The sequence below is a fragment of the Oncorhynchus nerka genome, linkage group LG21 (genome assembly GCF_034236695.1).
Source record: "Oncorhynchus nerka isolate Pitt River linkage group LG21, Oner_Uvic_2.0, whole genome shotgun sequence".
Classification (NCBI taxonomy): domain Eukaryota; kingdom Metazoa; phylum Chordata; class Actinopteri; order Salmoniformes; family Salmonidae; genus Oncorhynchus; species Oncorhynchus nerka.
Window position 1 is genome coordinate 25,769,585 of NC_088416.1, and position 27,604 is coordinate 25,797,188.

The window sequence follows — 27,604 nt, forward strand, 5'->3', positions numbered from 1 at the left end:
TGAAGAGTGTCATTGAAGGTTGATGGAGAACGTCCTACAAAATGCACTAATCAGTTTTGATCTTAAAACCCTGTCATTTCTGAGAACACTTGTTTTAAATGTAACGTTGCTTCCGCTGTATACAAACGTCCAGCATTTCCACAAACCATCGTAACCTAATAACATTTATTCACATACAAACCCCATCTTGCATGTACTTGAATCGGACTCTTATCACAACATGATCCCTTCGTAAATCTACATCAAAGTGAATCAATCAAGTCTGTCATTCGTTAAATGTTACCGCTCACGTCTGACTTGTCTGTATGCGCAGCTATTTCTGACGTAGCCAGTAATGGGCCAGGTTAACCTCTAAAGGTCGTTGGGGTACAAAGCGAACATATGCAATTGTTTTAGATGGTCATACCATAGATCATTTAGCTATTTGATTTGGAATTTTAGGACCCCTTTAGGTATCCCCCAAAAATATATACTATAGCCCATAGAAATGCATTGAATGGCACAATCATAAATGAAATGTAAAAACAATTTTTTATCATAAGGAATAAGGTTTTGAAGTGTCTGTCCTATATCCAGGAGATATAAGAAAGCTCCGGATTTGTTTTCTTCTCACATAATTAAACCCCATATTTTTGGGACACAAATCTACCTCCATACTTCCATTCATTTGTATGGGTCATCTTCAGACTAGTCCCGTGACACTTGTGGGGGTCATAGTTTGTAGGCCAAACCGTAGCTCAACTACATTCCACCGCAGATGCGGAAGACCGACACAGGCGCAATCAGTGGATTGAGATTCAGCCCATGCAAACTGTTACCTCGAGCTTAATTTTACGGATTTTGATGGGGATTTTTTAAATGATGTTACTTAGATTGACTCGCGGGTGTCAATAGACAGTTAAGGATTGTTAACTGACAAGAGTGAACTGCAAAATCTTCCTTTGTAGTTAGACTTGAAATACTTCAAACTTGATTCAAACTCATTAACAAAAAAAGCAAAGCTGCTCTAATACAATCCACAACAAGAGTCAATCAAGAGTTTGATTCTGATTCTCAAGATTTGATTCTGTAGTAATGTTCCAATTAATCACCTCAATCTGGAAGCCTGAACCGTTATTCAGACAACAGCCACACTCTCCAAAGTTCACCTCCAGGACCATTATCAAAGGCTTTGTCTGAAACTGCTGTCATCTCAGCCAGGTTTGAGAATCTACTCCTCACACGAGCAAATTATTCTCTCACTCTGCTGGTCATGGACTGCAGTACTAGGTAGGTTACAGGACTGATTTAAGTGTCCTATTCTAGAGCCAATATTCTATAAGAGGTTCCCAGTGGTCAAGCAGTAGAACACTTGAGGTGCAGGTACCAGTACGGGTGAGAACCAGCCCACTTCAAGCAACGCTCACAATGCCAGCGGATCAAGACTGCCACCTTCAGTTGAAGCTGTGCCAGTCAAACACTGCAGATTTGTTATTTAATGTAACTCTACTTTGTGGGTAACACATTATAGTGAAGTATAGTTTAATAGGATATTAAGTATTTCATAAAGTGTTGTTAGTTTATAGTGTTAAAGTGTTAGATTTCAAATCAGTTAACACATTTGAATGACTACAGGTAATGGAGAAGTTCAGGTTTATTACATGTATTCATTGAAGTACCTTTAAATGATAACCGCACAACTCAGCACAAAGAAACAGGTCCGGGGGTATTGAATATCTCCTAAAGTGAATTGCTGGTTGATGACATGTACAATTATTTTTTTTTTTTATACATATTTACACAAAACGTTTCTATCCAAAGTGAGATGTGACATAGGAAACAGTTGAACAGAACATGGTTTGTAAGACGTTAAATAAAAATATAAAAGCAAGGCCTTGGTAACACTTGAGAATCACATAGCGGATGACATGAGAGGATGGCAATAAAAGGCACTCTGTGATGGTCGTTATATACATTTCATTCACCATGAGTGGGGGGGGGGGGTCACTTTGGGGCTTTCACAGTAAGAATCACTGCCCTCCATTGGTAATACATACAGACAGTGAACATCTAATGATAATTATAACAAGTGAGCCAAATTCTACATTGTAGCGTGACAGATGATGGCTGAGTACCAATATTGTCAAAGATCATGGAGTAAATGCCTCTCGCTATAAAAACACAAAGTACGGTTATTCAAATCTTTAAACAGGAACAATAGAGGGTTGTCCACTACGTATGTTAACTTTATACAGATTCTTTAAAAATATCCATCTAAATAAATACAAAAACAGCATCTCAGAAAAGGAGATCGTCCTCTTATACGTGGTGTTGAAACAGAACAACACCCAGCAATACAGCACTCTGATGAAAAAGGTCCTTACCATCCTAATTCACAACGGTTAGCACATTCCGCCTTGCACTGACCCCCGGCACAACGCCCAGGAACAGGGCTCTCCAACCCTCTTCCTGGATAGCTACCGTCCTGCAGGTTCCCTCCAACCCTAATCTAGCGCAAACGATTGTAGTCATTTGCTGATTGATGAGCTGAATCAGGTTAGTTACAGCTGGGGTTGGAGTGGAAACCTACATGGAGGGTAGCTCTCCAGGAACAGGGTTGGAGTGGAAACCTACATGGAGGGTAGCTCTCCAGGAACAGGGTTGGATTGGAAACATACATGGAGGGTAAGCTCTCCAGGAACAGGGTTGGAGTGGAAACCTACATGGAGGGTAGCTCTCCAGGAACAGGGTTGGATTGGAAACCTACATGGAGGGTAGCTCTCCAGGAACAGGGTTGGATTGGAAACCTACATGGAGGGTAGCTCTCCAGGAACAGGGTTGGAATGGAAACCTACATGGAGGGTAGCTCTCCAGGAACAGGGTTGGAGTGGAAACCTACATGGAGGGTAGCTCTCCAGGAACAGGGTTGGAGTAGAAACCTACATGGAGGGTAGCTCTCCAGGAACAGGGTTGGATTGGAAACCTACATGGAGGGTAGCTCTCCAGGAACAGGGTTGGAGAGCCCTGCCCTAGAAAATTGTACAAGAGAATTACACTTCAACACAGGGATTTGGAGAATAAAAAAAGAGTACCCATGTGAATGAGGGTAAATAAAGAAGAGAAAAGGGGATGACAAACACATCGACTTCTACTGTTCTCTTTGGTGTATTGTGACCTATCAAAAAAAAAAAATAGATAATTTCCTACTAAAGTTATTTCTAGAGACAATTTCTGCCAGGCACCAAATGTAGCTCTATAGAGCTATGAAAGGCTACAAGTCATTATTCAGCTGTATTTGTGATATATTTACTAGGTAAACATATACTATGTCCTTTCATTGTCCAGTGTGAAACCATGGGGTCAGGAGCCTTTCTGGATACATGTGAACACACATTAGACGATCAACACTCTATTGAGCGCGGTAGTTACTTTGTGACAAACTTCCGCACACAGACCCTTTCTCGACACGGACACCCGTGTATGAACCTTCAGGAGACTTCTACTATGGACTCTGGTCTTAAATGCCTAACAAAAGCTCTAGGCTGTAAATAGAATCTGGATCTGAACTGTCAGTAGCATGTACACAAATGGTTGTGATTATCTCTGATCAAAGACGTTATTTTCTGCCCTGATCTGCTACAATTAAGACCGAAATGTAGCAAAAATCTTAAGTTACTGAACATAGTGGGGATCAATTTAAGTTGGCAGATGTCTGCAGGTATGGGAATAATAATGTATTTAATGTGCATACATACGTACACTATGGGGAAAGTTAATAGACCTCAGAGTACAGTACATTGGACACAGATCGAGCTACTGCTGGGGATGTCCCTTCCTAATTGAAAAACGCAAAACATGAAGGCAGAATCAGTTAAGGGCAACCTCAAGAAGGCATTCCTTTTTCATTTTGCGCCATTGACACTAATGCATAATACAGTGATAAGTGCAGCATGACAACTCAATGCCACTTAACTTTAGAGGACTGGCAAGGTTGAGTGTTCCTGTTAAAAGCACTTGGTAGAACATGGGGGCTGTGTAATAGTTCCTACAATACTTGAAAAACAGCCCTGTCAAAACACTTGGATCTCGTCGAATTGGAACAGCGCCACTGCTTTAATAGGATTAAAACGACCGCTTTTTCAAATATTTAAATAGATAATATAACACTTTATCGTTATGTTTTAAAACAGACAATCTGTACACATCTGGTACCAACACATATAAAAATGACACGCTTATATTAGAAAGGATACCTTCTGATACGTCATATCAAAAATAATATGCTGCTTTAGTAAGCAGATTCATAGCATTTTTCTTCTAGTCAAATTGTACAATGCTACATTACATTACACTCAGAAAGACACTGAAGGAGAGAATGTCAGCTTTTTTGTTGTTGTTGTCCAATGCTTTCCTACTCTGCCTGCACAATGCAGTGGCACTGAGCAGATATGAAAGCCTTGGAGTCATAAGGGTCTACCACAGTGACCACTACGCACTCGTCTCCTCATTCTCTCAGCCCTTCATCCATTCCCTCCTGTAGCGACTTACTCCGTACATTTTCTTCCCCTGCCAATCCTCCCTCTAATCAAACACGTACTCTCCGTCTCTCTCCAGTGAACAGCTCATCCGTCGATAGCGCCATCGCAGGCCGACTTTGTGAACGTCGCCTTCCTCTCCACCTCCATGTCAATCAATCTTTTCCACTTTCCCAATGATCTTGTCCTCAAAGATGGGCAGGACGGCGTCATCTTCGCGCACCTCTTCAAACACCACCCCAAAGTCATTGCTTACCTTCTTGAAAAAATACCTAGAGTCGGTTGGATAGAGAACAGTTGCTTGTTAGTTCAAGTTCGTTGAAAAAGCTTGATTTATTATGCACCAAATTTACACAAGACGAAAAAAATGGACTTTGGAATGTGGTTCATCCTTTTCCAGATGACCATAAACACAACAAAAACGTGATATTCAATTTCAAGGACTTCAGAGTTTAATAGACTAAAATGTTACATAACATCATGTTGTAAATCTAGTTCCCTGTGCCTCACCAGGTAGAGTAGTGACCTCACCTGTAGCTTCCTTTCTTAGTCAGCAGCTCTTTGAACTGGCCCAGCATGACCATGCGACCTTTGGCCGACGTCCTGTACGGGATGGGCTCCCCACAGAAGTAGTAGGCCACCGTAATGTTCTCACACGCGGGCTTCTTCGTCACTTTATGTCTGCAAACAAACAAAGCAAGAGGTTCATTCAATTTGTCAGGTCAAGTTTTCCTTTCCAGAGGTATAATTTCCTCTCAGTCAGAATCTGATGTAAGAAAACAAGATTTCAAGTCACTCATCCTCCCTCTTTACAACGTAGAAATGTTTTGGCTGTGACAGCCACCAGAGTTGCTATGCAGTGAATGACTGTTTAGGGGGCGAAGCATAATCAACCAGGGGGGCCGGGGACCCCTAGTGGGGGGCCTTAGTTTGATTTCCAGAGGTCTGCCAAAAAGGAGACAACCAATAAATGCAAAAATTTGTTTGACAAACAAATTCAAAAAATCGGTTTCATGATTGGAATACTTCATGAGCCACAATGTAAGACTTTACAGCATTGATTTCCTCTAAAATGCTATCAAATTGAGCACTCACGGTACAGGTAATATTGCCCTAAGGACCTTGTCCAGGGAAAGTATTCATTTATCAATCAGAGTTATTGGGGGTAATGTTGTTCCAGCAAGGAAATGCTCACAAGTTTAAATGAGATTGTGATGAAGAGGTGTTATGCCCAAATGCTACCAGCAGAGAGCAGGCTACTACAGTAAGTAGTGTTCCAACTGCATGCCCCTGGGCCTGTTGTTGGGTTTGATGGTGTGGGGTGAGGTGGTGGAGGCCCAGTGATAGGATGGGGTTGTAGAGGCCCAGGGGCTATGCCAGGATAGCCCGGCTTTCATCTGCTCCTTACTGCAGCCTATCCTGTCCCCCTACATCACTAAAAACTGTCCATCGGAGGAAGAAGCCACGGGACATCAAACAAACAGCAGCTTCACACAGAGAACATCAAAAGCTCTGCGTTCTCGCCCCACGCAGCTTACAGTACACGCCTCTCCCTAGCTGCTGCCTCCTACTACCTCCCTCCCTGTCTTCCAGTTCTATCTTCCCCATCTCTCTCCACTTAATGTCATTCTAATCCCTCTCATCCCACCAGTGTGAAGCCAAAGGTATGATCATTCTCACGGTCGTCCACTGTTTTAGCCCTCACCCTGCAGCTATGGATTACAGTCTGACTAAGAAATGGTTGAAGAGGTGAGACTGACTTTTCTAATCCCCACCCATACGTCAGCAAATAATCAGATCAAATATGAATTTCTAATTGACAAAAAACTAAACTACACACATGTTATTGTACAGGAAACTACTACTAGATTATGGGGATACAAGTATTAATGCCAGTAATCAAACATATACGCCTCTGTTAATCTCTATGGAGTCTAGTCATACAGACAGGCCTCTGCTTGGCTGTGCAGATACAGAGCAGTTGGGTCTGGATGCTGCTGGTGATAGACATGGAAGGAGGTGGTGAGGTGGGGTGCTGCTGTGACCAATGGGAAGGGGGGGGTTGAGTGCTGCTGTGACCAATGGGGTGGCTGTTAAGGGCTACTGGGGTAAACCAGACTGGACGTACTCGGACAGCTCCGTGTCAGAGACGGCAGGCACCACGCCGAGCGGCGGGAACAGGGCGGACCTGGCGGCAGCGCGCCCCCGCTGGATCACTTCCATCACATACCTGAAGGACCCAACAACCCTGGGAGTTAGACACGGACCAGCCACAGGGGCCACGCCAACCAGGATACACACACCAGGGATCATGCACAGATGTGCAATGAAAACGTCAAACCAGGTTGGTCAGTGCATCACGCTACTCAAAATGGGGTTTGATCAGTGAGAAATGTGAAGGGGGAAAAAAAGGGAAGAATATTTCATTCTTTAGAGGTCTGAGACCCCGTCATGCCTCAGCTCACCCCAACATTTGCTGTTTCAGCACAAACATGACTTTTCGATAACATTATTCCTTTTTCCTGTATTATCAAAAGGATGAGTTTGGTGATTCAGTCACATGGCTGCCACAATCACTACAACAATACAACGGATGGCTAGACATGACATGAAGAACCAGGCTGTGACAGAAACATCTCCCTTCCTCCCTAGGTAACGCCGACTCACCTCTGTTTGGTCTGTAAGGTCCCAGTCTTCTTCTTCTCCTCCTCCAGTCTCCTCCTAGCCTCCTCCAGCTGGGTGAGGGGATTGGGGCCGGGTTGGGGGCATGGTGGGGTCCTGGATGAAGGGGTGTGAGGGCTGCACATTGTTCCGCAGCTGGGCGCTGACCCACGGATGCACTGCCCCGGGACGCTCCACAGAGCTGGGCCGCGACACTTCGTGGCTCGACGGGGTCTTCTTGGACCCTGTGGTGCTCCTGGGAGACATCCTTGTCATTGTTTGACCCAAATGTACACGTACCCCCATAATACAGATCAGTGTTAATTCAAATGACTTGCATCACTGTGGTTGTACGTTACTGATTCCCTACGTGGGGAAGACCCATAAAGCCGGAACTCACCCGTAGGGGCTCTTCTTGTTACGGACCGCCTCTCCCTCCATCATCCACTGGAGGATCTTCTGGTTCCTCTCCACGTCCTCCGGAGGCACGGGCACCTCAAAGGTCCGCACCTCCTCAGCCTTCTTAAAAGGCCGCTTCGATAGCGTGCTACCTTTGCTACTACGGAAATTGCGTGATAAAAATGACAATGACGTTAATGGCAAGTGTAAAAAAAAAATATATATATATATAATAAAAAACATCGGAGACATGGAAGAACTAAAAACACAATTCAAAGAGACATGAAGGGGCTGTGTGTCTCTGTGTGTACCTGTAGCCCATAGGATCAGTCGGGCTGGGGCCCATGCCGTCAGCATAGTTGCGAGACTTGGACCCATAGTTGTGCTGCTCCATCCCCCAGTGGAAGTTACCATTGACCCTCGTGGCTGCGTCAGCCTCCACCTGCTCTTTGGGCTTCCCTCCGGCCGGGTGGTGGATGTGGTGCACGTGTTTGTGGTGGTATTGCTGGCTGGCAGCTTCCCCCTTGGGCCCCTGCCGAGCTGGGTGTTTGCCCGGGCCTGTGGGCAGTGGCATCCCAGGTCCGGCACCTTGCCACCTGCAGGGAAGCCGTCGGGTGAGCGGGACTTGGGAGAGTGGCGGCCGGTGCCCGGGGACTGGCAGCCGGGGGTCTTCATGACTCGCTGGACGTGGTCGTCCAGGATACTCTCGGGTTCTCCTCGTGGGCGTCAGGACGCAGCGCCAGGCCGTTGTAGCCGATGTCAGAGTAGCGGGGGTTGTTGTAGTGCTGTGGGTGGGCACCAGGGGGCAGCCTGTGACTGGAGAACGAGGTGGATGTGGAGATGTCTGCATCCTCACCCTCTTCCTCCTTCCAGAAAGAAAAATAAATGATCATTAAATATACTGCAGATGGTTACTACCCAACTCAACAGCAATACTACAAGTTGACATATCAGAGATCACGTCAGTATATAATACACAAATATATCCTACACATTAATTTGTGCTGTACATTGAGACATATCTCAATTACAACCCACATGCATGAGCTTCAGTGTCTGGTCATTTCCCAAGAAAATAAATGGAGCCCCAACTCACCACATTGTGAAAGAACAACTGCTAAAGTCATTTCAAAAGGCAAAAGGCAATTTGTTCCAATCAGTCACACCAGCAGATGGCACACTTCCACGAGACCATGTGTTAACACATGCCGTGGCATCATCATGGCTCTGCTGCAGAGGCAATGTTCTTCCTCTGTGGTGCAAAGCTATTTCGCTCTACATCATGTCTGCCAGCATAATCTTACCGCTCAATAGACCCTTGATTTTTACTACAATTAAATAGCTCGATATATTTCAAGCTATTATATTTCTATGTACTAGTTCCTAGACAAAGGCGCAGTCAGCCATAGTAACTAACTGTATGATGCGTACAGCCATAGTAACTAACTGTGTGACAAGTACAGCCATAGTAACTAACTGTATGGCACATGCAGCCATAGTAACTAACTGTATGGCACATGCAGCCATAGTAACTAACTGTATGATGCGTACAGCCATAATAACTAACTGTGTGACAAGTACAGCCATAGTAACTAACTGTATGGCTCACAGCCATAGTGACTAACTGTATGGCACGCACAGCCATAGTAACTAACTGTATGGCACACACAGCCATTTCACCAGGTCTGTCTCTGCAACAAACTGAATTGCTAAGGATTTGTGGACTCGGTCTTCCACTCCCCTAACTAAAACACATCAGCCCCCATTGGCTCCTCACCGCCTCACCCTTCCCACACACCTTTGATGGCATTTCAACATGGGAATCATTGGCAAATAACAGTGGGCAATTTATGTGGTGGAGGCTTTGATGCTCACTCCAGGTATAGGAATCCTGGGCGGGAGCTAAGGACTTTTTGATGAGGGTCTGACTGGCGCGAGCAGATACTGGCCTGGCTCTCGGTCTCTGGCTCAGAGCAGCTGTGCAGGCCATTGCTCTGCACTCTCAGTTACCCTGTTCGTGCCAAAATGAGGCCAGATCCAGACCTGCTGAGCCCATCCTGCTAAAAGGCATTGACTAATGAATGTGATGTACTGAGTCTCTCTCACTCACTCTCACCTCAGGGAAGAGGAACGTACTGCTGCTATTGAACATGTAAATTATACATTAGGTGGGCCAATATTCAGAGCGTTGAAAAGTAAAGTGAAAAACGGCTATTAAGTTATTTCTCTCTCCGTGGCAACAATGCATTGATCCTAAAGGTTCTGTATAATTTACGACTAATTATTTCATCAGTCAACAGCAATATGACAGGCTATCCTGCTCTATTGACCCGTTCCTTTCAGACACTACTGAGGGAGTATGCCTAGACCGCATGTGACCTCTCCATCAATCAACATTGGATTGAGGCCACATTCAGCGAGATCAGGGTGTAAGTCTGTGGATGAATACCAGGTAAGAGAGCAGTGGAGAGGAATGGAAGGGGGGGGGGGGTACTAGCTTAGCTTTGATTTAGGTAAGAATATCAGTTAATAGAGTCACTATTTGTCACTCCCGTCTGCCACCAGCTCTTAATAAAGAGAAACCTACTGTTCCATGATGGCGGCTCCTCTTACATATGGGCCAAACGACATAAAATATCTGCCTTGAGACTTAAGACCTGGCTCTGTGTACCGAAAGAGATTCCATTTGCGGTGAGCGCAGGCATTTCTTCACGCTCCAACTGACTTCAAACAAAGTCATTACAGTGCGCCTGGCTCAAAAGTGGCTCAGGCTGTCTACAGGTGTTCCATCTTATGCCAGAGACAAAAAGGGATCCAGGATAACAGTGGGATGGATCCCCGATAGGCCAGAGCCACACTTCTATCAATGATTCATAATGGAATAATGTCGGTTTCCTTTGAATGAATCAACCCGGTCCTTTCAAACAGAGATATTACAGTGTACCTTCTGATACACAGCCAGACAAACAGCTGTAGAGAACATGGTAAGAGGTTGTTAAAAGGATGATGGGGGGGGTGTATAGAGTAGTATAGCGCCCCACCAGGGAGAGGGATCACACCGACAAGCACGGTGGTACTACTGTGGACAACAACGTACCAGTCGGACTCTCTTCAGCCGCTCCTCCAGTTTCTCCTGGGCCTCCCTCTCCCTCAGCACTCCCTCCAGCCGGCTGATCAGATCCGCCGCAAACTTCTCCGGGTCCACGTGAATGTCCTTTGGTATCCGGTTGGTGCGCTAACAGAGGGGGAAACACACAATTTCCAGTTCATTTCAAATTGTACCGGTAGCCATTTTGCCGATAACATTGTTGCCGTTTTCTCCTGAAAAAAAAGAAGGTCAAACCCCGTTGCCACGACGCTGTTCTGTTGATAGAACAGAAGGGAGAAAATGAAAAAACGGGAGGAAAGACTTATCAAACACGTCTACAGTTTATCAGGGAAACGCTAACAGGGGACCTGTCATGGAAATGAACGTGCCAAAACAATAACCTCAAACCAAAGTCAAGAAGACTGTTGCTTAGCAGCTAATGTGGTACCTACAAGGTCTGATTTGACATGGTTTAAGGCTTTGAATAGGCGGATATAGGCTGCTTACGCAGAATGTATGATGTGAGCCGCAGGCATTCAACATAGGGTACTTCCAAAAGGTAGAGACAAAGCATAAGATATTTGACTATCAGCCATAAACAACTTTTGTTGGTCAGTGACTTTTATAATAGCAGTTTTAAAAAAAAGAAGAAAACACCGAAATCAATCTCCAGATCGACCCGTCGCAGCGTGACCCCGTGCCCCACTTGCCTAGATAAATAAAGGTTAACAGCGTCTGAGCTACACGTCACGTCTGGAAAAACACAGTGAAAGCCCACTGGTACACCACAGACCAGACTTCATCTCTAAAAAAGTGATTGTCCATTCAAAATAATCCCCATCATTTCATGTTTAATCACAGGCAGCAGAGTGAAGTACATTTTCATCAAAAGGAAGATGCTGGGAATATGCAGCTCTTAGCTGGTATTCCCAACACAACTCAAGCCTGTAAGGTGCATTGTTGTAGTAATCCAGCAAACAGAGATTAAAGTACATTCTGGGTTATAGCCTAAATATTGTAGAGGGCCGTTTTACTCAGGGCCCCACTGAAGCACACAGGATATGTCCACATGCTGATTACAAAGCCGGAGATTTCTCCAGCTCTGACTGCTATTTTCTCTTTGAATTTGGTTTCAGTTGGATTCATATTCATTTTACCCAACACAGACAAAGCTTTACACACAAACAGCCCAGAGTAGCTTTATGGCCATTAGAAGACCTGGCTGTAGAAATTATTTCTCTACTGTGGCTATTACCCTCTATTAGCGATGAGTGTACACAGAGCGTACAAAACGTACAAAACATTAGGAATTACCGTCAATTCATCAGGGCATGGACTACAAGGTGTCAAAGAGTTCCACAGGGATGCTGGCCCATGTTGACCCCAATGCTTCCCACAGTTGTGTCAAATTGGCTGGATGTCCTTTGGGTGGAGGACCATTCTTGATACACAGAGGAAACTGTTAAGCGTGAAAAACCCAGCAGGGTTGCGGTTCCTGACCCAAACTGGTGTGCCTGGCACCTACGACCGTACCCTGTTCAAAGGCAATTCAATATTTGTCTTGCCCAGTTACCCTCTGAAGTGGAACATATACACAATCCACATAATCTTTAGTCACCTTCATCTACACTGATTGAAGTGGGTTTAACAATGACATCAACAAGGGCTGATCGGATTCACCTGGTCATTCTGTCATGGAAACAGTAGGTGTTTCTAATGTTTTGTACACTCAGTGTATGCAGTGCATTCAGAAAGTATTCAGACCCCTTACTTTCTCCACATTTTGATAGTTTTTATAAAATGTATTACATTTTTCTCATCAATCTACTCACAATACCCCATAATGACAAAGCAAAAACAGTTTTTCAGATTTTTTTATTTTAAAAACTGAAATATCACAGTTACATAAGTATTCAGACCCTTTACTCGGTACTTTGTTGAAGCACCTTTGGCAGTGATTACAGCCTCGAGTCTTCTTGGGTATGACGCTACAAGCTTGGCACACCTGTATTTGGGGAGTTTCTCCCATTCTTCTCTGCATATCCTCTCAAGCTCTGTCAGGTTGGATGGGAAATGTCGCTGCACAGCTATTTTCAGGTCTCTCCAGATGTTCGATCGGGTTCAAGTCAGGCTCTGGCTGGGCCACTCAAGGACATTCAGAGACTTGTCCCAAAGCCACTCCGGCGTTATCTTGGCGGTGTGATTAGGGTCATTGTCCTGTTGGAAGGTGAACCTTCATCCAAGTCTGAGGTCCTGAACGCTCTGGAGCAGGTTTTCATCAAGGATCTCTCTGTACTTTGCTCCGTTCATCTTTCCCTCATTCCTGACTAGTCTCCCAGTCCCTGCCGCTGAAAAACAGCCCCACATGATGCTGCAACCACCGTGATTCACAGTAAGGATGGTGCCAGGTTTCCTCCAGATGTGACGATTGGCATTCAGGCCAAAGAGTTCAATTTTGGTTTCATCAGTCCAGAGAATGCTGTTTATCATGGTCTGAGCGTCCTTTAGGTGCCTTTTGGCAAACTCCAAGAAGGCCGTCATATGCCTTTTACTGAGGAGTGGCTTCCGTCTGGCCACTCTACCATAAGGCCTGATTAGTGGAGTGCTGCAGGGATGGTTGTCCTTCTGGAAGGTTCTCCCATCTCCAGAGGAACTCTGGAGATCTGTCAGTGGCCATCGGGTTCTTGGTCACCTCCCTGACCAAGTCTCTTCTCCCCCAATTGCTCAGTTTCTCCAGGTCGCCAGCTCTCGGAAGAGTCTTGGTGGTTCCAAACGTCTTCCATTTAAGAATGATGGAGGCCACTGTGTTCTTGGGGACCTTCTATTCTACCAACATTTTTTGGTACCCTTCCCCAGATCTGTGTCTCGACACTATCCTGTCTCGGAGCTTTACGGACAATTCCTTCGACCTCATGGCTTGTTTTTTACTCTGACATGCACTTTCATCTGTGGGACTTTATATAGACAGGTGTATCCCTTTCCAAATCAAATCAATGGAATTTACCACAGGTGGACTCCAATCAAATTGTAGAATCATCTCAAGGACAATCAATGGAAACAGGATGCACCTGAGCTCTAGTTCAAATCCCATAGCAAAGGGCCTGAATACTTATGTAAATAAAAGTATTTCAGTTTTTGATTTTTAATACATTTGCAAAAATGTCATTATTATGTAGATTGATGAGGATAATTGTTTTATTTAATCCATTTTAGAACATGCCTGTAACGTAACAACACGTGGAATGTCTGAATACTTTCCAAATGCACTGTACGTCTCTCCATTACCACTGCAGTTTGTGTCAGGGACTAATCCATTAGACAAAAATGGAACAATCAAGGACAAGACAGACAGCGTTTCCATTATTCTGCTATGCATAGTTCGTTTCTTTATTATTCTGTATTCTGTGTACCGAAAAACAGAAGTCGATTATTTTTTTTTTTATTCTACACAAAAACATAAATGCATCCTAATGTGAGGGAGAGAGTCTTGTTAAACAGGACTCTTGACTCCGAGGCCCAATTAGGATGGGAGTTCTCCTGTAGGGAGCTGCAGAGGCATGCAGGGAGGCGGGACTGCCACAGAGGAGAAACACTACTGTCTGATGGGCTTCAACACAGACAGACAAGCTGAGAGTGGGGGACAGCACCAGGCACAGCTTAGAAAGCACAAGCCTCACTATGAGCTATTCACACAACCTACACGGGCCCAGAGAGAGATGCAGTCAGGCATCTTACAAACGCAGGAAGGTGGAGAGATGGGAACATTTGAGAGAGACTGATGGTTCTAGAATACCAGGTTACAGCCATGTCAGCAGTCTTTGATGAGCGAGTGGGGTTCTTGCAGGTATGTGTGCGTACGTGTTTGTGTAGGGGGGGGGGTGCAGCTAAACCAAGGTTAACTTACAGGAATATGAGGTAGTGGCACACGGCCATTTGCTTTGGCACTTTCGTGCATCTCTCGTCGATGCTGTTTGCGATACTTGTATGGTGGAACCCCATCTCTGGAACAAAAACAAAAAGGACAATTTTACACACATATTCAAAACTCATAGGTTACTTTAAAGCTGGTGTGGTCGCTGACACCAACACGAAGAACTGTTTTATCCCAAGTCTCAGTGGCCCTGCTGGGTTTGCCTCGTCTGTGCCAGGAGCTGTGGAACAAACAGCAGATAATGGCCTCTAATCTAACCAGCTTCAGACACATGTTTTTGTCCTGCTGAGCAGCCTTTGATGATTCTTGAACATGCGTTCCCCCGTGCCATCTCTGAACTTACAGCACCTGTTCCGGTCTTCTGGCTTCCCTCTGCCAACATATCCTAGCTCGATTTACTCTAAAAGGAAACAGTCTGCTTCCCGCTAAGGCGGAAGAAAGAGGATTGCGGCGCTAAATAACAGCTCGTGTCCAAAATGGGATCCTCCAAAGGTGCTGCTTATACATTTACCCTGAAACAAACCGTTGTCAGGCAATGTGGGTATGTCATATAAGACGTAGGCTATAACATTTGATTTTTTTATTCATTGTGGACCGACTCCTTTAACACAATTATGAGAGCCTGTCAAAATCTACTCAACCTTTTACCGTCAATTCTCCACCATTTCCTCAGAATTCCGGGAAACTTGATTTAAAAAGGGTAACAGGTCCATGCCTTCAAATGACATACTTTGGCCCTGTCGTACCTCCCAGTTTATAGCTCTATAATTAGCATAAGTAATGACATTTAGCAGCGATCATTCGCGTGGGTAATGAACAGACGGCTGTTCTCTGAGGAGAGGAGCAGAGAGAGATGTTTTGCTGCTCCCAGTGACAGACAGACAGACAGACAGACAGGGGGAAATGGCACCATGGCACCAGTCTGGGTGCAGCAGGAGGCACTAGTCAGACTAGGGCCCTATTCATTCGGCACCAAATGGAAGAAAACATACTCAAAAAGAGGGACTACCTGAACTTGTTCAATGAGAAACCTGTTTCTGTTTTCTGTGGCAAAACATTTTGCTACTGTGTGCCCTAATGAATACGACCCAGGTAGAGCTCAGATATACCGGGCATGGGTGAAATTGAAAATAACACACTCACTATTGTTTTCTATACCCACACACTCACATGTCATAAAATTGTTTGTGACGGTCATCATGCTGAATAGCAAGGAACAGGGAAGCTAACCTTCATTCTCGAAGGATATCTGCCCTTACTTCTGGTATGTACTATTACAGTTTGACCGATTGTGTGTGTGTGTGTGCACGCGTGTGAGTGGGAGGTGATGCGGAGGCTGTGCGAGTACGTACACACTGCTGTCGGTCAGGGAGAGTGTGTCTACATCGCTGGCACTGGACATGCTCTGCTGCTCGCTGTCGTTGGCGCTGGTGGCAGGGGCCATGGCGTAGCCCGTGTTGACATAGTACGGGTTGACAGGCTCCCGCCACGGCACGCGTCTGGAAGAAACGCCAACATTCAGAGAGACAGCATTAAGGCAAAGTCATTAACAATACATAGCACGTGATATAACACAATCAATGATGTCAGAGTGTATTAGCACCATTAAACAATAGAGTCAGGTTCACATGAGACACACGCAAGTACATTTCACGAAGATTATTGCCCTGTATTATCATAGCATTAAAAGGGAAGGACGTTGTTAGTTGTTCTGGATAAGAGCCGATAAGAACTGAGTGACAATGTAAATGTCATTTAGATATAAAACAAAAGGAAAATTTCCAAATAAGAATACTGTGTAGTATCTCTGTAGTAATACACGCCTTTCACACCAAACCACCCACATAATGAATATCCTTCAGGGGGTTTCTAAGGGTAGGTACAGTAGCGATGCTGATTTAACTCTTATTGGAGGCATCGCATCACCACAGCCTCCATCGTTGACTCAACCTCCCTCAACTGCTCCCTTCACATGCATTATAGATCTGGTTAGGCCTCTGTTCTCTTCATCTTTAAACTGAAAAAGATCCCTAAAGTGGTCCGTGCGTGGTCCCTCCCTGGGAACTCTGAAGCTCTCAGTCTTACCAGAGACCAAACCAAAACCCAGGCTACTTCTGACTGGCTATCAGTCAGCCCATATTCTAGCCCAAACAAAGAGAAAGAAAATCTTTTGCGAAGTGGTAAATCAGTTTGGGATTAAGAGAAGAATGGAGAGTGGTTGAAGAATGTCTTTTCGTTCTACATTATGTAAGTAAAAGGGATGAGATTCTAATATGTCTAGAGATGACAAATTACAATTGGTTCTCTTTGAGAAGCAATGGCAGTCGTAACGGAAGATGGCATATGTGTCATAACTAGACTGCCAATCTATCGAATAAAATGACAATATAAACTAGATTTCCATGCGAATATTCCTAAATCCACAAAGTGAACACGTGCATTTTCCCACCAGTGGTGTTTCCACCAAGCTGAATAGTCACTGATATGTCATTTTAAAAATCAGCGCATGATGACGTAGTGCACACAAAAAAATGCAATTTTCGGCTTCCCGAATAAAATGTCAATGTTTAACGTGATTCCCATCACATTTTCAACTCTACCGACAGTTTCGCCACAAAAACGTTTTGCGTTAAATAGCTAAATGTGACTAGTCTGGTCTTAATGCTTTAGCCAACGTCGAGTAGGCTCTGCGGTAGGCTAGTCTACATGATGATATCACAGAGAATATCTTTTTTATTTGGTCAAAACGGCAGTCAAAGCGTCGATCAATCAAAGTCACCAGAATAAGACCCTCGACATTTATTGGAAAGGAGCATCAAGATCACCGTGCACTTTCACCGCCCTGTGAAGTTCATCGTAACTTATTTCCTCTGTAGCCTAATAAAGTGTGTTGTTTCCTGAGTCGTAGTGGGAGGACCACACACACACACACACACACACACACAAACCATGTGATCGAGTGACTCCAAGTTTACTTCGATATGATGGCTATTACATATTTGCACATAAAGGCATTTCCACCACCATTTCTCACATAATAACATTTTACCGAAACAAAAAGATCCCACCATGTCAAACTAACAACTTATCTGTCAGCGTTTAGAAAATAGTACTGAAGCTTCCTGTTTCCATCACAGCTGTTATTAGATTTTTTTATACTGTATGATTTTACTCACATACAATGTATGAATGGAAACGTGGTTATTGGCTATAAATGACAGGACCGAGGCTAGTGGTACTGCCGTCACATTCAGACAGGATCATATCAAGGCGATGTTCAACTATTCGGCAAAGAGCAACAAAAGTAAGAGACTATTCCTCGACAATCCCGGAGGCAAATTTCCCCCAGAGAAAAAAAACAAGACAGAAACGTGCCTCACTTCCTATTCAACATAACATGGAAATAAATACATGTCTAATCTTCGTAAAGAACAGGTGTACAGCCATGATTTCTGAAGAGTCCTGTCCCTCAACCATAAGTCCTATCAGCGTTTATCACTGGAAAAGAGATTACAGTTTAATACGAAAGCACTCTAGTCATTAAATGATGCTTATGGCCTTTTTACATTTTCGGTCCATAAGCACTGTCAGCAGTAAGCCATTACATAATCTGCCCTTCAAAGGAAGTCTACTGAATTACCCATGGCGAACACGCATGACATTTACTTTCAGCTTACAACCCAAATCTAACAAAAACACGAAATGACATAACGTGAACAACTAAGAAAAGAAGGGAAAGAGCTCAGATAAGTACTTCATTTGGAATAGTCAGCAATTTTGCAAAAAAAGTGAGTTTCCATTGAAGTCAAAAATGACTCAATATAAAAAAAATAAAAAAAAAAGTTGAGTAAGTAAAAAAAAAAAATCGATTCAACTTCTCAAAACAGAGACTCTGAGGAGAACACTTCTTTGCTCCGGATGCTCTAAAAAAAACTGCTTTGAGGAACAAAACCCACACCATGACGGCATCCCTCATGCTACATTTATCAAACAAAAACAAGTCCAACCAATACGAGCCGTCAATGCATAGAAATGTACATTTTGTGGCTGCGGTGCAACGTGGTTGTGGATAACGACAACCGTTATATGGCCAAGGTTTCAAATGAGTGGGATTCTTTTACAGGAAGGAGCGTTACGAGAGGAAATGCAACTGAAAGGGGCAGCTGCAGGAGGCCACAGTGTTTTAAGGAGTGTGCACGGCACGGGAGCGAGCGCCAAGCAGGAAGCCTCCTTTTACCAGGGTTTCCCCATGACCTGGAAGCCTGCTTCCCCTGCTGCCTCCTAGAAACCAGGGCTTCCAATTCTAAAACCCTGTCTGTGTTCTCTCTTCAGGGAACAACATGGAAAATGGCAGCCTCCTACCAGAACCATGGCCATCCATCCTACTGTACTGACTGGTAGTGAGGCATCGGTTTATGAGCCGAGCAGCTCTCGGATTACTGCAGCCTCTGATGATTATTCCCAGGCAGCACTCAAGCCCATGATCTAGAATCTTCTCATGATTGAAGCAGCAGCCATGATGTCAATGTTCACAGACTCACAGAGAGAGAGAGCAAAGAGATGGAGCCGGAGGTGAGAGGTGCTTTCAAACCAACACTGGTTTCATCATGGTTGATTTTTTCCCTGCTGTTTAGCTATGACAGTGTGGGTTCACCGCTGTAAATGGATGACATTTCATCACGTTTCTTACGGCCGACGAGTAGGCCAGATGGCCAAAACATTACTCATACCTCTCAGAAAGCCCATCAAAACATCATCCGTACCTTTGAATACCATTGTCCTGAAAAACTTCATGAAATTGTCCTCCTGATGCACAGTGATCGAAGCTCAATGCCAAATCATTAGATCTAGGGCCTTTTGTTGTTCCAATGACTTGGGCATTTCTTTGGACCGAGAGAATAATGACTGGTCCTTTGTCACTCCCCTTTACATTGGAGTGCAGCCACCCCTGGATCACCACCGATTGGTTTATCAAAGCCCTGCCCATACACAGCAACATACAGTTGAAGTCGGAAGTTTACATACACTTACGATTGAGTCATTAAAACTCGTTTTTCAACCACTCCACAAATTTCTTGTTAACAAACTATAGGTTTTGGCAAGTAGGTTAGGACATCTACTTTGAGCATGACAAGTAATTTTTTCAACAATTGTTTACAGACAGATTATTTCACTTATAATTCATTGTATCACAATTCCAGTGGGTCAGAAGTTTGCATACACCAAGTTGACTGTGCCTTTAAACAACTTGGAAATTTCCAGAAAATTATGTCATGGCTTTAGAACCTTCTGATAGGCTAATTGACATTATTTGAGTCCATAGGAGGTGTACCTGTGGATGTATTTCAAGGCAATCCTTCAAACTCAGTGCCTCTTTGCTTGACATCATGGGAAAATCAAAAGAAATCAGGCAAGATCCCAGAAAAAAAAATTGTAGACCTCCATAAGTCTGGCTCATCCTTGGGAGCAATTTCCAAATGCCTGAAGGTACCATGTTCATCTGTACAAACAATAGTACACAAGTATAAACACCATGGGACCACGCAGCCGTCATAGCGCTCAGGAAGAAGACGCGCTCTGTCTCCTAGAGATGAACGTACTTTGGTGCGAAAAGTGCAAATCAATCCCAGAACAACAGCAAAGGACCTTGTGAAGAAGCTGGAGGAAGCAGGTACAAAAGTATCTATATCCACAGTAAAACGAGTCCTATAACGACATAACTTTAAAGGCTGCTCAGCAAGGAAGAAGCCACTGCTCCAAAACCGCCATCAAAAAGCCAGACTACGGTTTGCAACTGCACATGGGGACAAAGATCGTACTTTTTGGAGAAATGTCCTGTGGTCTAATGAAACAAAAACAGAACAGTTTGGCCATAATGACCATTGTCATGTTTGGAGGAAAAAGGGGGAGGCTTGCAAGCTGAAGAATACCATCCCAACCGTGAAGTACGGGGGTGGCAGCATCATGTTGTGGCGTTGCTTTGCTGCAGGAGGGACTGGTGCACTTCACAAAATAGATGGCATCAGGAAAATCATGTGGATATATTGAAGCAACATCTCAAGACATCAGTCAGGAAGTTAAAGCTTGGTCGCAAATGGGTCTTCCAAATGGGCAATGACCCCAAGCATACTTCCAAAGTTGTGGCAAAATGGCTTAAAGACAACAAAGTCAGGGTATTGGAGTGGCCATCACAAAGCCCTGGCCTCAATCCTATAGAACATTTGTGGGTAGAACTGAAAAAGTGTGTGCGAGCAAGGAGGCCTACAAACCTGACTCAGTTACACCAGCTCTGTCAGAAAGAATGGGACAAAATTCACTCAACTTATTGTGGGAAGCTTGTGGAAGGCTACCCGAAACGTTTAACCTAAGTTAAAACATTTAAAAGGCAATGCTACCAAATACTAATTGAGTGTATGTAAACTTCTGACCCACTGGGAATGTGATGAAAGAAATAAAAGCTGAAAATAATCACTCTACTATTATTCTGACATTTAACATTCTTAAAATAAAGTGGTTATCCTAACTAACCTAAGACAGGGATTTTTTTTACTAGGATTAAATGTCAGGAATTGTGAAAAACTGAGTTTAAATGTATTTGGCTAAGGTGTACGTAAACTTCTGACTGTAGGTGAAGGAATCAGACCTGCTAACAGCTAAGTTACTCATTACATTCTCTCTACAATTACTCTGAAGATGATATGGTTATATAAAAATGGAGGTTATATATCTAACCTGTTCAAACCAGAAATTGTCATTGAGATAAACCATCTGAACTACTTTCCGAGGGAGACATGGAGAGAGGAGGGGCACCAGGAGAAAGGTTCCCGGGGAAATGAGTCAGGTGTGAATTGACAGACAGGTTGAAATGAGTCTTTCAGAATGAACAGTTTCATATAAAATGTGTATTCATGCTCCTCGTAGCATGTAAACATATTCAGAGAGCTTTGTCTCTACAAGAACAGTGACTGGATGAGGCCATCACCTGCTTGTCTGAGAACAACGCACAAATATCCCGCCACATTTTCTTGTGCCATACTACACAACTGCGAAAAAAACATGTTTTTCTCCATATTCATCTTCACTACAGAGCTGCTCCCTTTTAATTCCCTGGATTCTGGTCTTCACACATTAAAAGACATCTGACTGCTGCAACATTTAGTTGCACAAAACCCCGAAGGGTGATGCTAAAAGGCTATTTAAAAATGGAGGGTAATATTTTTGTAATTTCCGCCAAATACAAGACCTAATGAAATAGTCATTTGAAAACAACCTCAAAAAATGCACTGCTCTCACTAATTAAAGCCAATCATATCCAGGGGCCATAGAATACACAATCAGAAGCTGGGTGGAGTGGGGAGTGTTTGTGGTTTTAAAATAGTCTAGTCTTTCATTTTGTCACATTTATAGGCCAGCTGAAATGAGAAAAGGCAACATAAATGCCTATACACTATAACTATACTAAAAACACTGTTCGGAGCATCCAAATAGACTAAAAGACAAAACAATATTCCTTAGTATAGCCTAAACAATGTGCTATTTCTGAGTAGACCTATTTCAAAATCACAACACTAGTCCTAAACTAAAACAAAGACTTGGAAACGTTACCATTTTTAGTCAGGCTAATTGAAAAGACTGATTTCAAGTCCTTCAGCCCTGCAACCACAACTCTTCAACACATTCTCTGCACAGAGTGCTACTGAATCTTCTGCATATGTCAAGGTTTGTCAAAGACTGTTGACAGAAAAGTGGGTCAACTTCTAGGGATAGAATTCTGAAATCTTCAATCTCTGCACCAGACAATGCCAACAGTGAATATCCTTAAGCACATCTGAAAAGTAAAAATGCTGTGTTCTTACATATTTCAGAGCAAGGCTAAATAAATCTGAAAAATCCCACTGCATATCCTTCTCACAACTGGTGATGATAGCAGCTTTGCTTTAGTGACCAATATGGAACAAATTCAGAGATGTGTGAATATGTCTTTGAAAAAAAGATTGATATTTCATTCGCAGACTTTGGCAGGAACATTTGGAGGCCTAATCCTTTGCATAGTGGACTAAAAAGCCCAGAGGCGCTGTTTCTGTTCCAACAGGACGAGGATCAGAGTTTTAAGTAGTCAGTCACATCGCACAATCCCATTCTGCGCAAATGAAATGACACAAGGCTGTGACACAAAGGTTTCTGTCAAATATAACATAAGCATCATATTACTATTGATTAAAGAATGGAAGACAGATAAACAAGACCGTACTTTTACAGTCCTATTTTAGTCATCCAGAAGAGAAATATCGGGAGTGCTTCCTTTGACTTTCTGCTGCAGTTAAACCAGACTTCTCCATTTTCCACAGTCAAAAGAGAAATCATGTTGAGCTTTTCTCTGAGAGAACCTTTCTTCCACTAGAAAAGCCTGCCATTCACGGGACACCTGCGTGGGGAACACAAAGAGCGTCTGCCTCCACCTTCTAACAACCAGCAAATGCTCTCCCTTCGACCCCTGCCCTGCCTCACCATCACAGGTACTTAAAGGCCTCTGCCTGCACTGCATTCCTCTCATCTTAAGCTGTCCGCTGTGCTAAACTCAGAGCCACTTTTCATCTCCAACTTCAGGCAGCACTCGGACAGAGGGGGGAGGACAAGTTTATTTCTAATTCAGCACTTGCACAGAGAAGCTAGATAGTTATAGAGACTGGAGAGAGAGAGAGGATTTACCTGTACTCGTGACTGTCCTGGAATCTCTTGGTGCTGGTGACGCGTTGGGAAGCGGTCTCCTGAAGCAGCTTCTGAGTGAGCCGGTTGCTGGGATCACTCTCCTGCTGCTCCTCCAACTCGTGGTCACATCTCCACTCCTCGTCCTCATTCAGCGTGGGCAAATACCCTGGTAAAACCTTCCCACCCCCAGAGACAGAGCTCTGGTCGCTGTAGAGCTTAGGGCTCTCCCCCCCAGTCCTGGTGTATTCCAAGATAGATATCTGACTTGAGGAACAGTGGGTAGGTGTTCTCCTCCATCATAGTTTGAATCTCAGTCTGAGCCTGGTCAAACATGGCCGGGTCAATGTGCAGCCTCATCACACAGTCCTTGATGAAGCTCTTGGTGGCTGGTTTGATCTGTCTCGAGACTATTCCATTGTTGTCCAGGATGTACTTTTTATAAATGGCTTTCGCCAGTTTCAGCTTCTTCTCCCGCCCTGGCCCTCACTGGCCTCGAGCTTCCGGAAGCCAGTGCAGGCGAACCAGAAGTCCAACATGTCGGCACATTCCTCCTGCTTGAGGAACGTCCTGAACAGGTGGATACCATCCTGATCGTCCAGGAGAGAGTGCAGGGACTCTGCCCACTTAAGGTAGGGCGGCGTGGGGGAGGCGCTGCCCTCCGGCTCATAGCCCAGGTCCAGGTCAGGTCGTCTTGGCGTGGCCGTGGAGGCCTCGTTCTTGAGGCTCTCTTGAAAGAATAGAAGCTGTGGCTGTAGGGCCGTCCATCGCTGGACACCAGCTCTCCTTCCTCCCCAGGGACGGGGGTCTGGGGGCATCCTCAGTGAAGCTGCCCCCCAGATCCACCAGGTAACCCCCCAACTTGTCGCCCACGCTCATGTTCACAGCGTCCATACACCCCGCCCCAGTACAGCCCACAGTGCAGAACTATCAGATCCACCCCTCTACTTATGCCACTGTGAAATAATTTCTCCTGTAAGAAAAATACAAAAATAAACAATGAGTGGAAGCTTTAAACACATAAAATTAAACGTATTCACAGGCAATGACTCAGACGTTTATTATCTCATTTTGACAACTTAGTAAAAAAGAACAAACGTTTGAGACAAATTGGAAATCCATTCAATACTGAGAAAATAAAAGCAGACTGAATATCTATGTCTAAGCATAGAATTCACACAAGTCTAATATTTCAAAAAGAAATCCTGCCAAAACAGAGATGCCATAAATTATTTCATTGCTTACATCGATAGCACCCATTTAAAAGGTTGAAAAAATATTTTGACTACTAAGAAATAAAATTCAATATCCCCTAAAGCAAAGGGCATTGAAGAAATCGATGCTCACGAAAAAAAGTGATCTGTGTGTCATGTGTTCACACAGATTAGCACGTTCCATTAATGACTCCCTGCAGCAATACCTTAACATCAGAAGATTCTAGAACATATTTTTATTGTTGGGTTTCTGAACTGCAGCTAGGCTATATGTTAGTGTGAATGAAATCTATTCTATAAAATACAGAGGTAGTGAAAATAAAGAACACTATTTCAGATATAGCCTAACTGCTTAGCCTAACTGCTTCATCACAATCATATTGAATGTATTTCTGACTTGGAATGGTTGGCTGAAAATAACTGAACGGAAAAGGGTTATGGACACCCTGTTGTAGGGTTCCTCTTCCTTCCATTCTTTAAAACTGTCAGGTTCTTATTTTGTTGTTTTTTCCTGTAAGTAGAGAGATGTGCACATCGACCCCTCTTCACTATTGAAAATAAATGTGCATGTTTGACATGTGTCATGTGAAGGACACAGAGAACAAAAACTCCACTGATGACAGACACAGATCCGAGCAGTGTACTACAGGAGCCGACCCTGAGCATGAAATAGAGCGACAAGGGCAGAGCGTTCTGGAGGTTAAAAGAGGAACTGTGGGGTGCAGGCAGAGCCCAATCTGCCATGACTGTGACCATGGCTGCTGTGTGTGGTGAATGCAGCCAGGCAGGCACTCCGACTGATCATATCAGAGGACGACCTTGAGTCAAATATTTTCAGTCCCTGCTGAGACCTGGAGGAAGTGGCCCTCCCCTGTGGCTGTCCGGGAACTATGGAGTGGACAGACAGGGTCTTTTACACATCACAGTGCAATGAAACACTAACTATACTCAATTCTCCTTTTCACATTGACAGAGATGATGAATCTACACAAAAATGTGATATGCTCAATTCTAGTAGCAGGAGTAGTACTTCTCTTTAAAATGTTACATTCCAAGGATCTCAGTATCTTTAGAATGTCATCATCTATCTAGACACCAACTGACCTAGAATGTCAGCTCATATAAATACCTGGGTATCTGGCACTATCATTCCACACACAAATCAATCATCTTCAAGCAAAGGTCAAGTCCAGAATAGGCTTTCTCTAACAGAACAAATCTTAATTCACACACAGTGCTAAACACACCATGGTCCAAATGACAATACTCCCATCCTGGATTAGTGGTGATGTCATCTACAATATGGCCCCAAAGTCCACCCTCAATAAACTGGACGTACTTTACCACTCTGCCATAAGCTTTGTCACTAGTGCCCCATTCCAAACTTCATCACTGTGACTTATAGTCATTCATTAATCCCTACATGTATGACATAAAACCCACTGGCTCACATTCATATACAAATCCCTCCTCGGCAAGACCTCCCTTTATCTCAGCTCACGATACTAAGACTCCACACCACCAACAACAACCTGAGATCCAGCAATTACATAAACCTGGCAATCCCCAAGACACTCAGTATCTTTGGTGAAAATGCTTTTCAATTACCTGCTGCTAGAGACTGGACCATGCTTACAAAAAAAAACACAAACTATGCTATTTTGAGCAAACTGGTACATTTAAAAACAAACTGTCTAAGATTTTAACTGATAACTGCGTGTTTTCCCAGTGCCTCTTAATTAAATGCGGCACATTACTCAATATCTTACTAACTGGATTACTGACTGGGCATTGTGTGTACTTTTGACTGTTGTATCTATGATATTGTTTAACCTATTTGTGTGTTATACGTGCTGCGCCTGCTACCTGAGAGGTCTCATTGTAAAATAAGAATTTGATCTTTATAGACACTGTAGGTGTGGACGTTAGCTAATGGCAACTGCTTTTACCACTGGGCATGAGTTCAGCCAACTGCTCAGAATGATTTGTGCAATCATCAACATTATATGCAATGGTCATGTCAATATCAAACCATAAATCTAAGTTCCCCTCTTTACTGCTTTAATTAAAACGGCTCAATTTAAAAATCAGGGGGAAAAGCTTAGGTGAGAATGAAAAACGAAGCCTGCAATGAATTCACAACTTTCACTGTGGACAATACCAAAACAACACTGTTGGAATCAATTAACATAGCAACATAGCCTTCCAGCAACAACGTAACAAACATGTTAGGAAGTTGACGTTATACTGGAACAAAAAAAAGTAACAATATTGATGCTGAAATTCTATTAAACCACAATGTAGCCTAGGTAACACATTTACCAAAATAGCAAGATCACATTATCAAGAACAGGCTGTGATATTATTACAACTGTGAACACGTAGATCGTGCAAGTATTATCATGCGCACATTCACAAATACTGTGTTGCGGTCTTCAGTTTCGTAATATGCACGAACATTTACAAAGAGCGTAATCTGTCGCTACTATAACTGTATTACTACACCCATTCCCTACCATCCCTAATGCTTTGAAGTGATCCCACATTCATTGCATTCATGTCTTGGCCTCTGAGTATGAGCAGCACAGCAGCAGAACGGATGGGGGAGGGGAGGCAGAAACAAACTCCGTACACACAGCCAGGCCCTTCCGCAGCCGACCGACTAGTACACAACTTTGCAACACTATTTGCCTACTAAACTGAAAGTATCTTAGGTAATGAATGTTCAGAGTTGTTCACGACCAACACCCCACTATTTTTCAGAATCGATAAAAGACGCAGCAGAGATAGAACACTCGATCTCGGAATTGACTAGCGCGCGCACACACACAGCAAAGCGATGGATCATCTCCGGCTACCGCAATCCCAAACCATGAGCTGAAAAAAAAGTACTCTATACTTCACCTGTGAAAACCTACTTGCCGTTTTCGAGTGCATCGGAAATCTTTGCTTGTACAGCTCACTGTGAATCGTGTCATAGATGCGAATAGGGAAGAGTTTAAAAATAACAAAGAAAACAGTCCGTTCTCCACCTCTCCATGGCTGTCTCTCACTCCTGTCTGTGTGGTGATTCAGAAGATGTACAGCGCCA

General features: G+C 43.8%; 1 protein-coding gene across 1 annotated transcript; it reads right to left on the reverse strand.

Moving 5' to 3' along the window:
- Positions 1-1,615: 1,615 nt before the first annotated feature.
- axin1 (axin 1) lies at positions 1,616-27,604 on the reverse strand. Its single transcript, XM_029625434.2, is given in 17 exon segments — positions 1,616-4,786; positions 5,046-5,195; positions 7,182-7,274; positions 7,276-7,431; positions 7,576-7,734; positions 7,886-8,150; positions 8,153-8,281; positions 8,284-8,440; positions 10,672-10,809; positions 14,567-14,663; positions 15,946-16,092; positions 23,303-23,553; positions 23,555-23,779; positions 23,782-24,029; positions 24,032-24,100; positions 24,103-24,272; positions 27,418-27,604. Coding segments are annotated over 16 exon segments (2,496 nt in total). The 5' UTR covers positions 24,194-24,272; positions 27,418-27,604; the 3' UTR covers positions 1,616-4,665.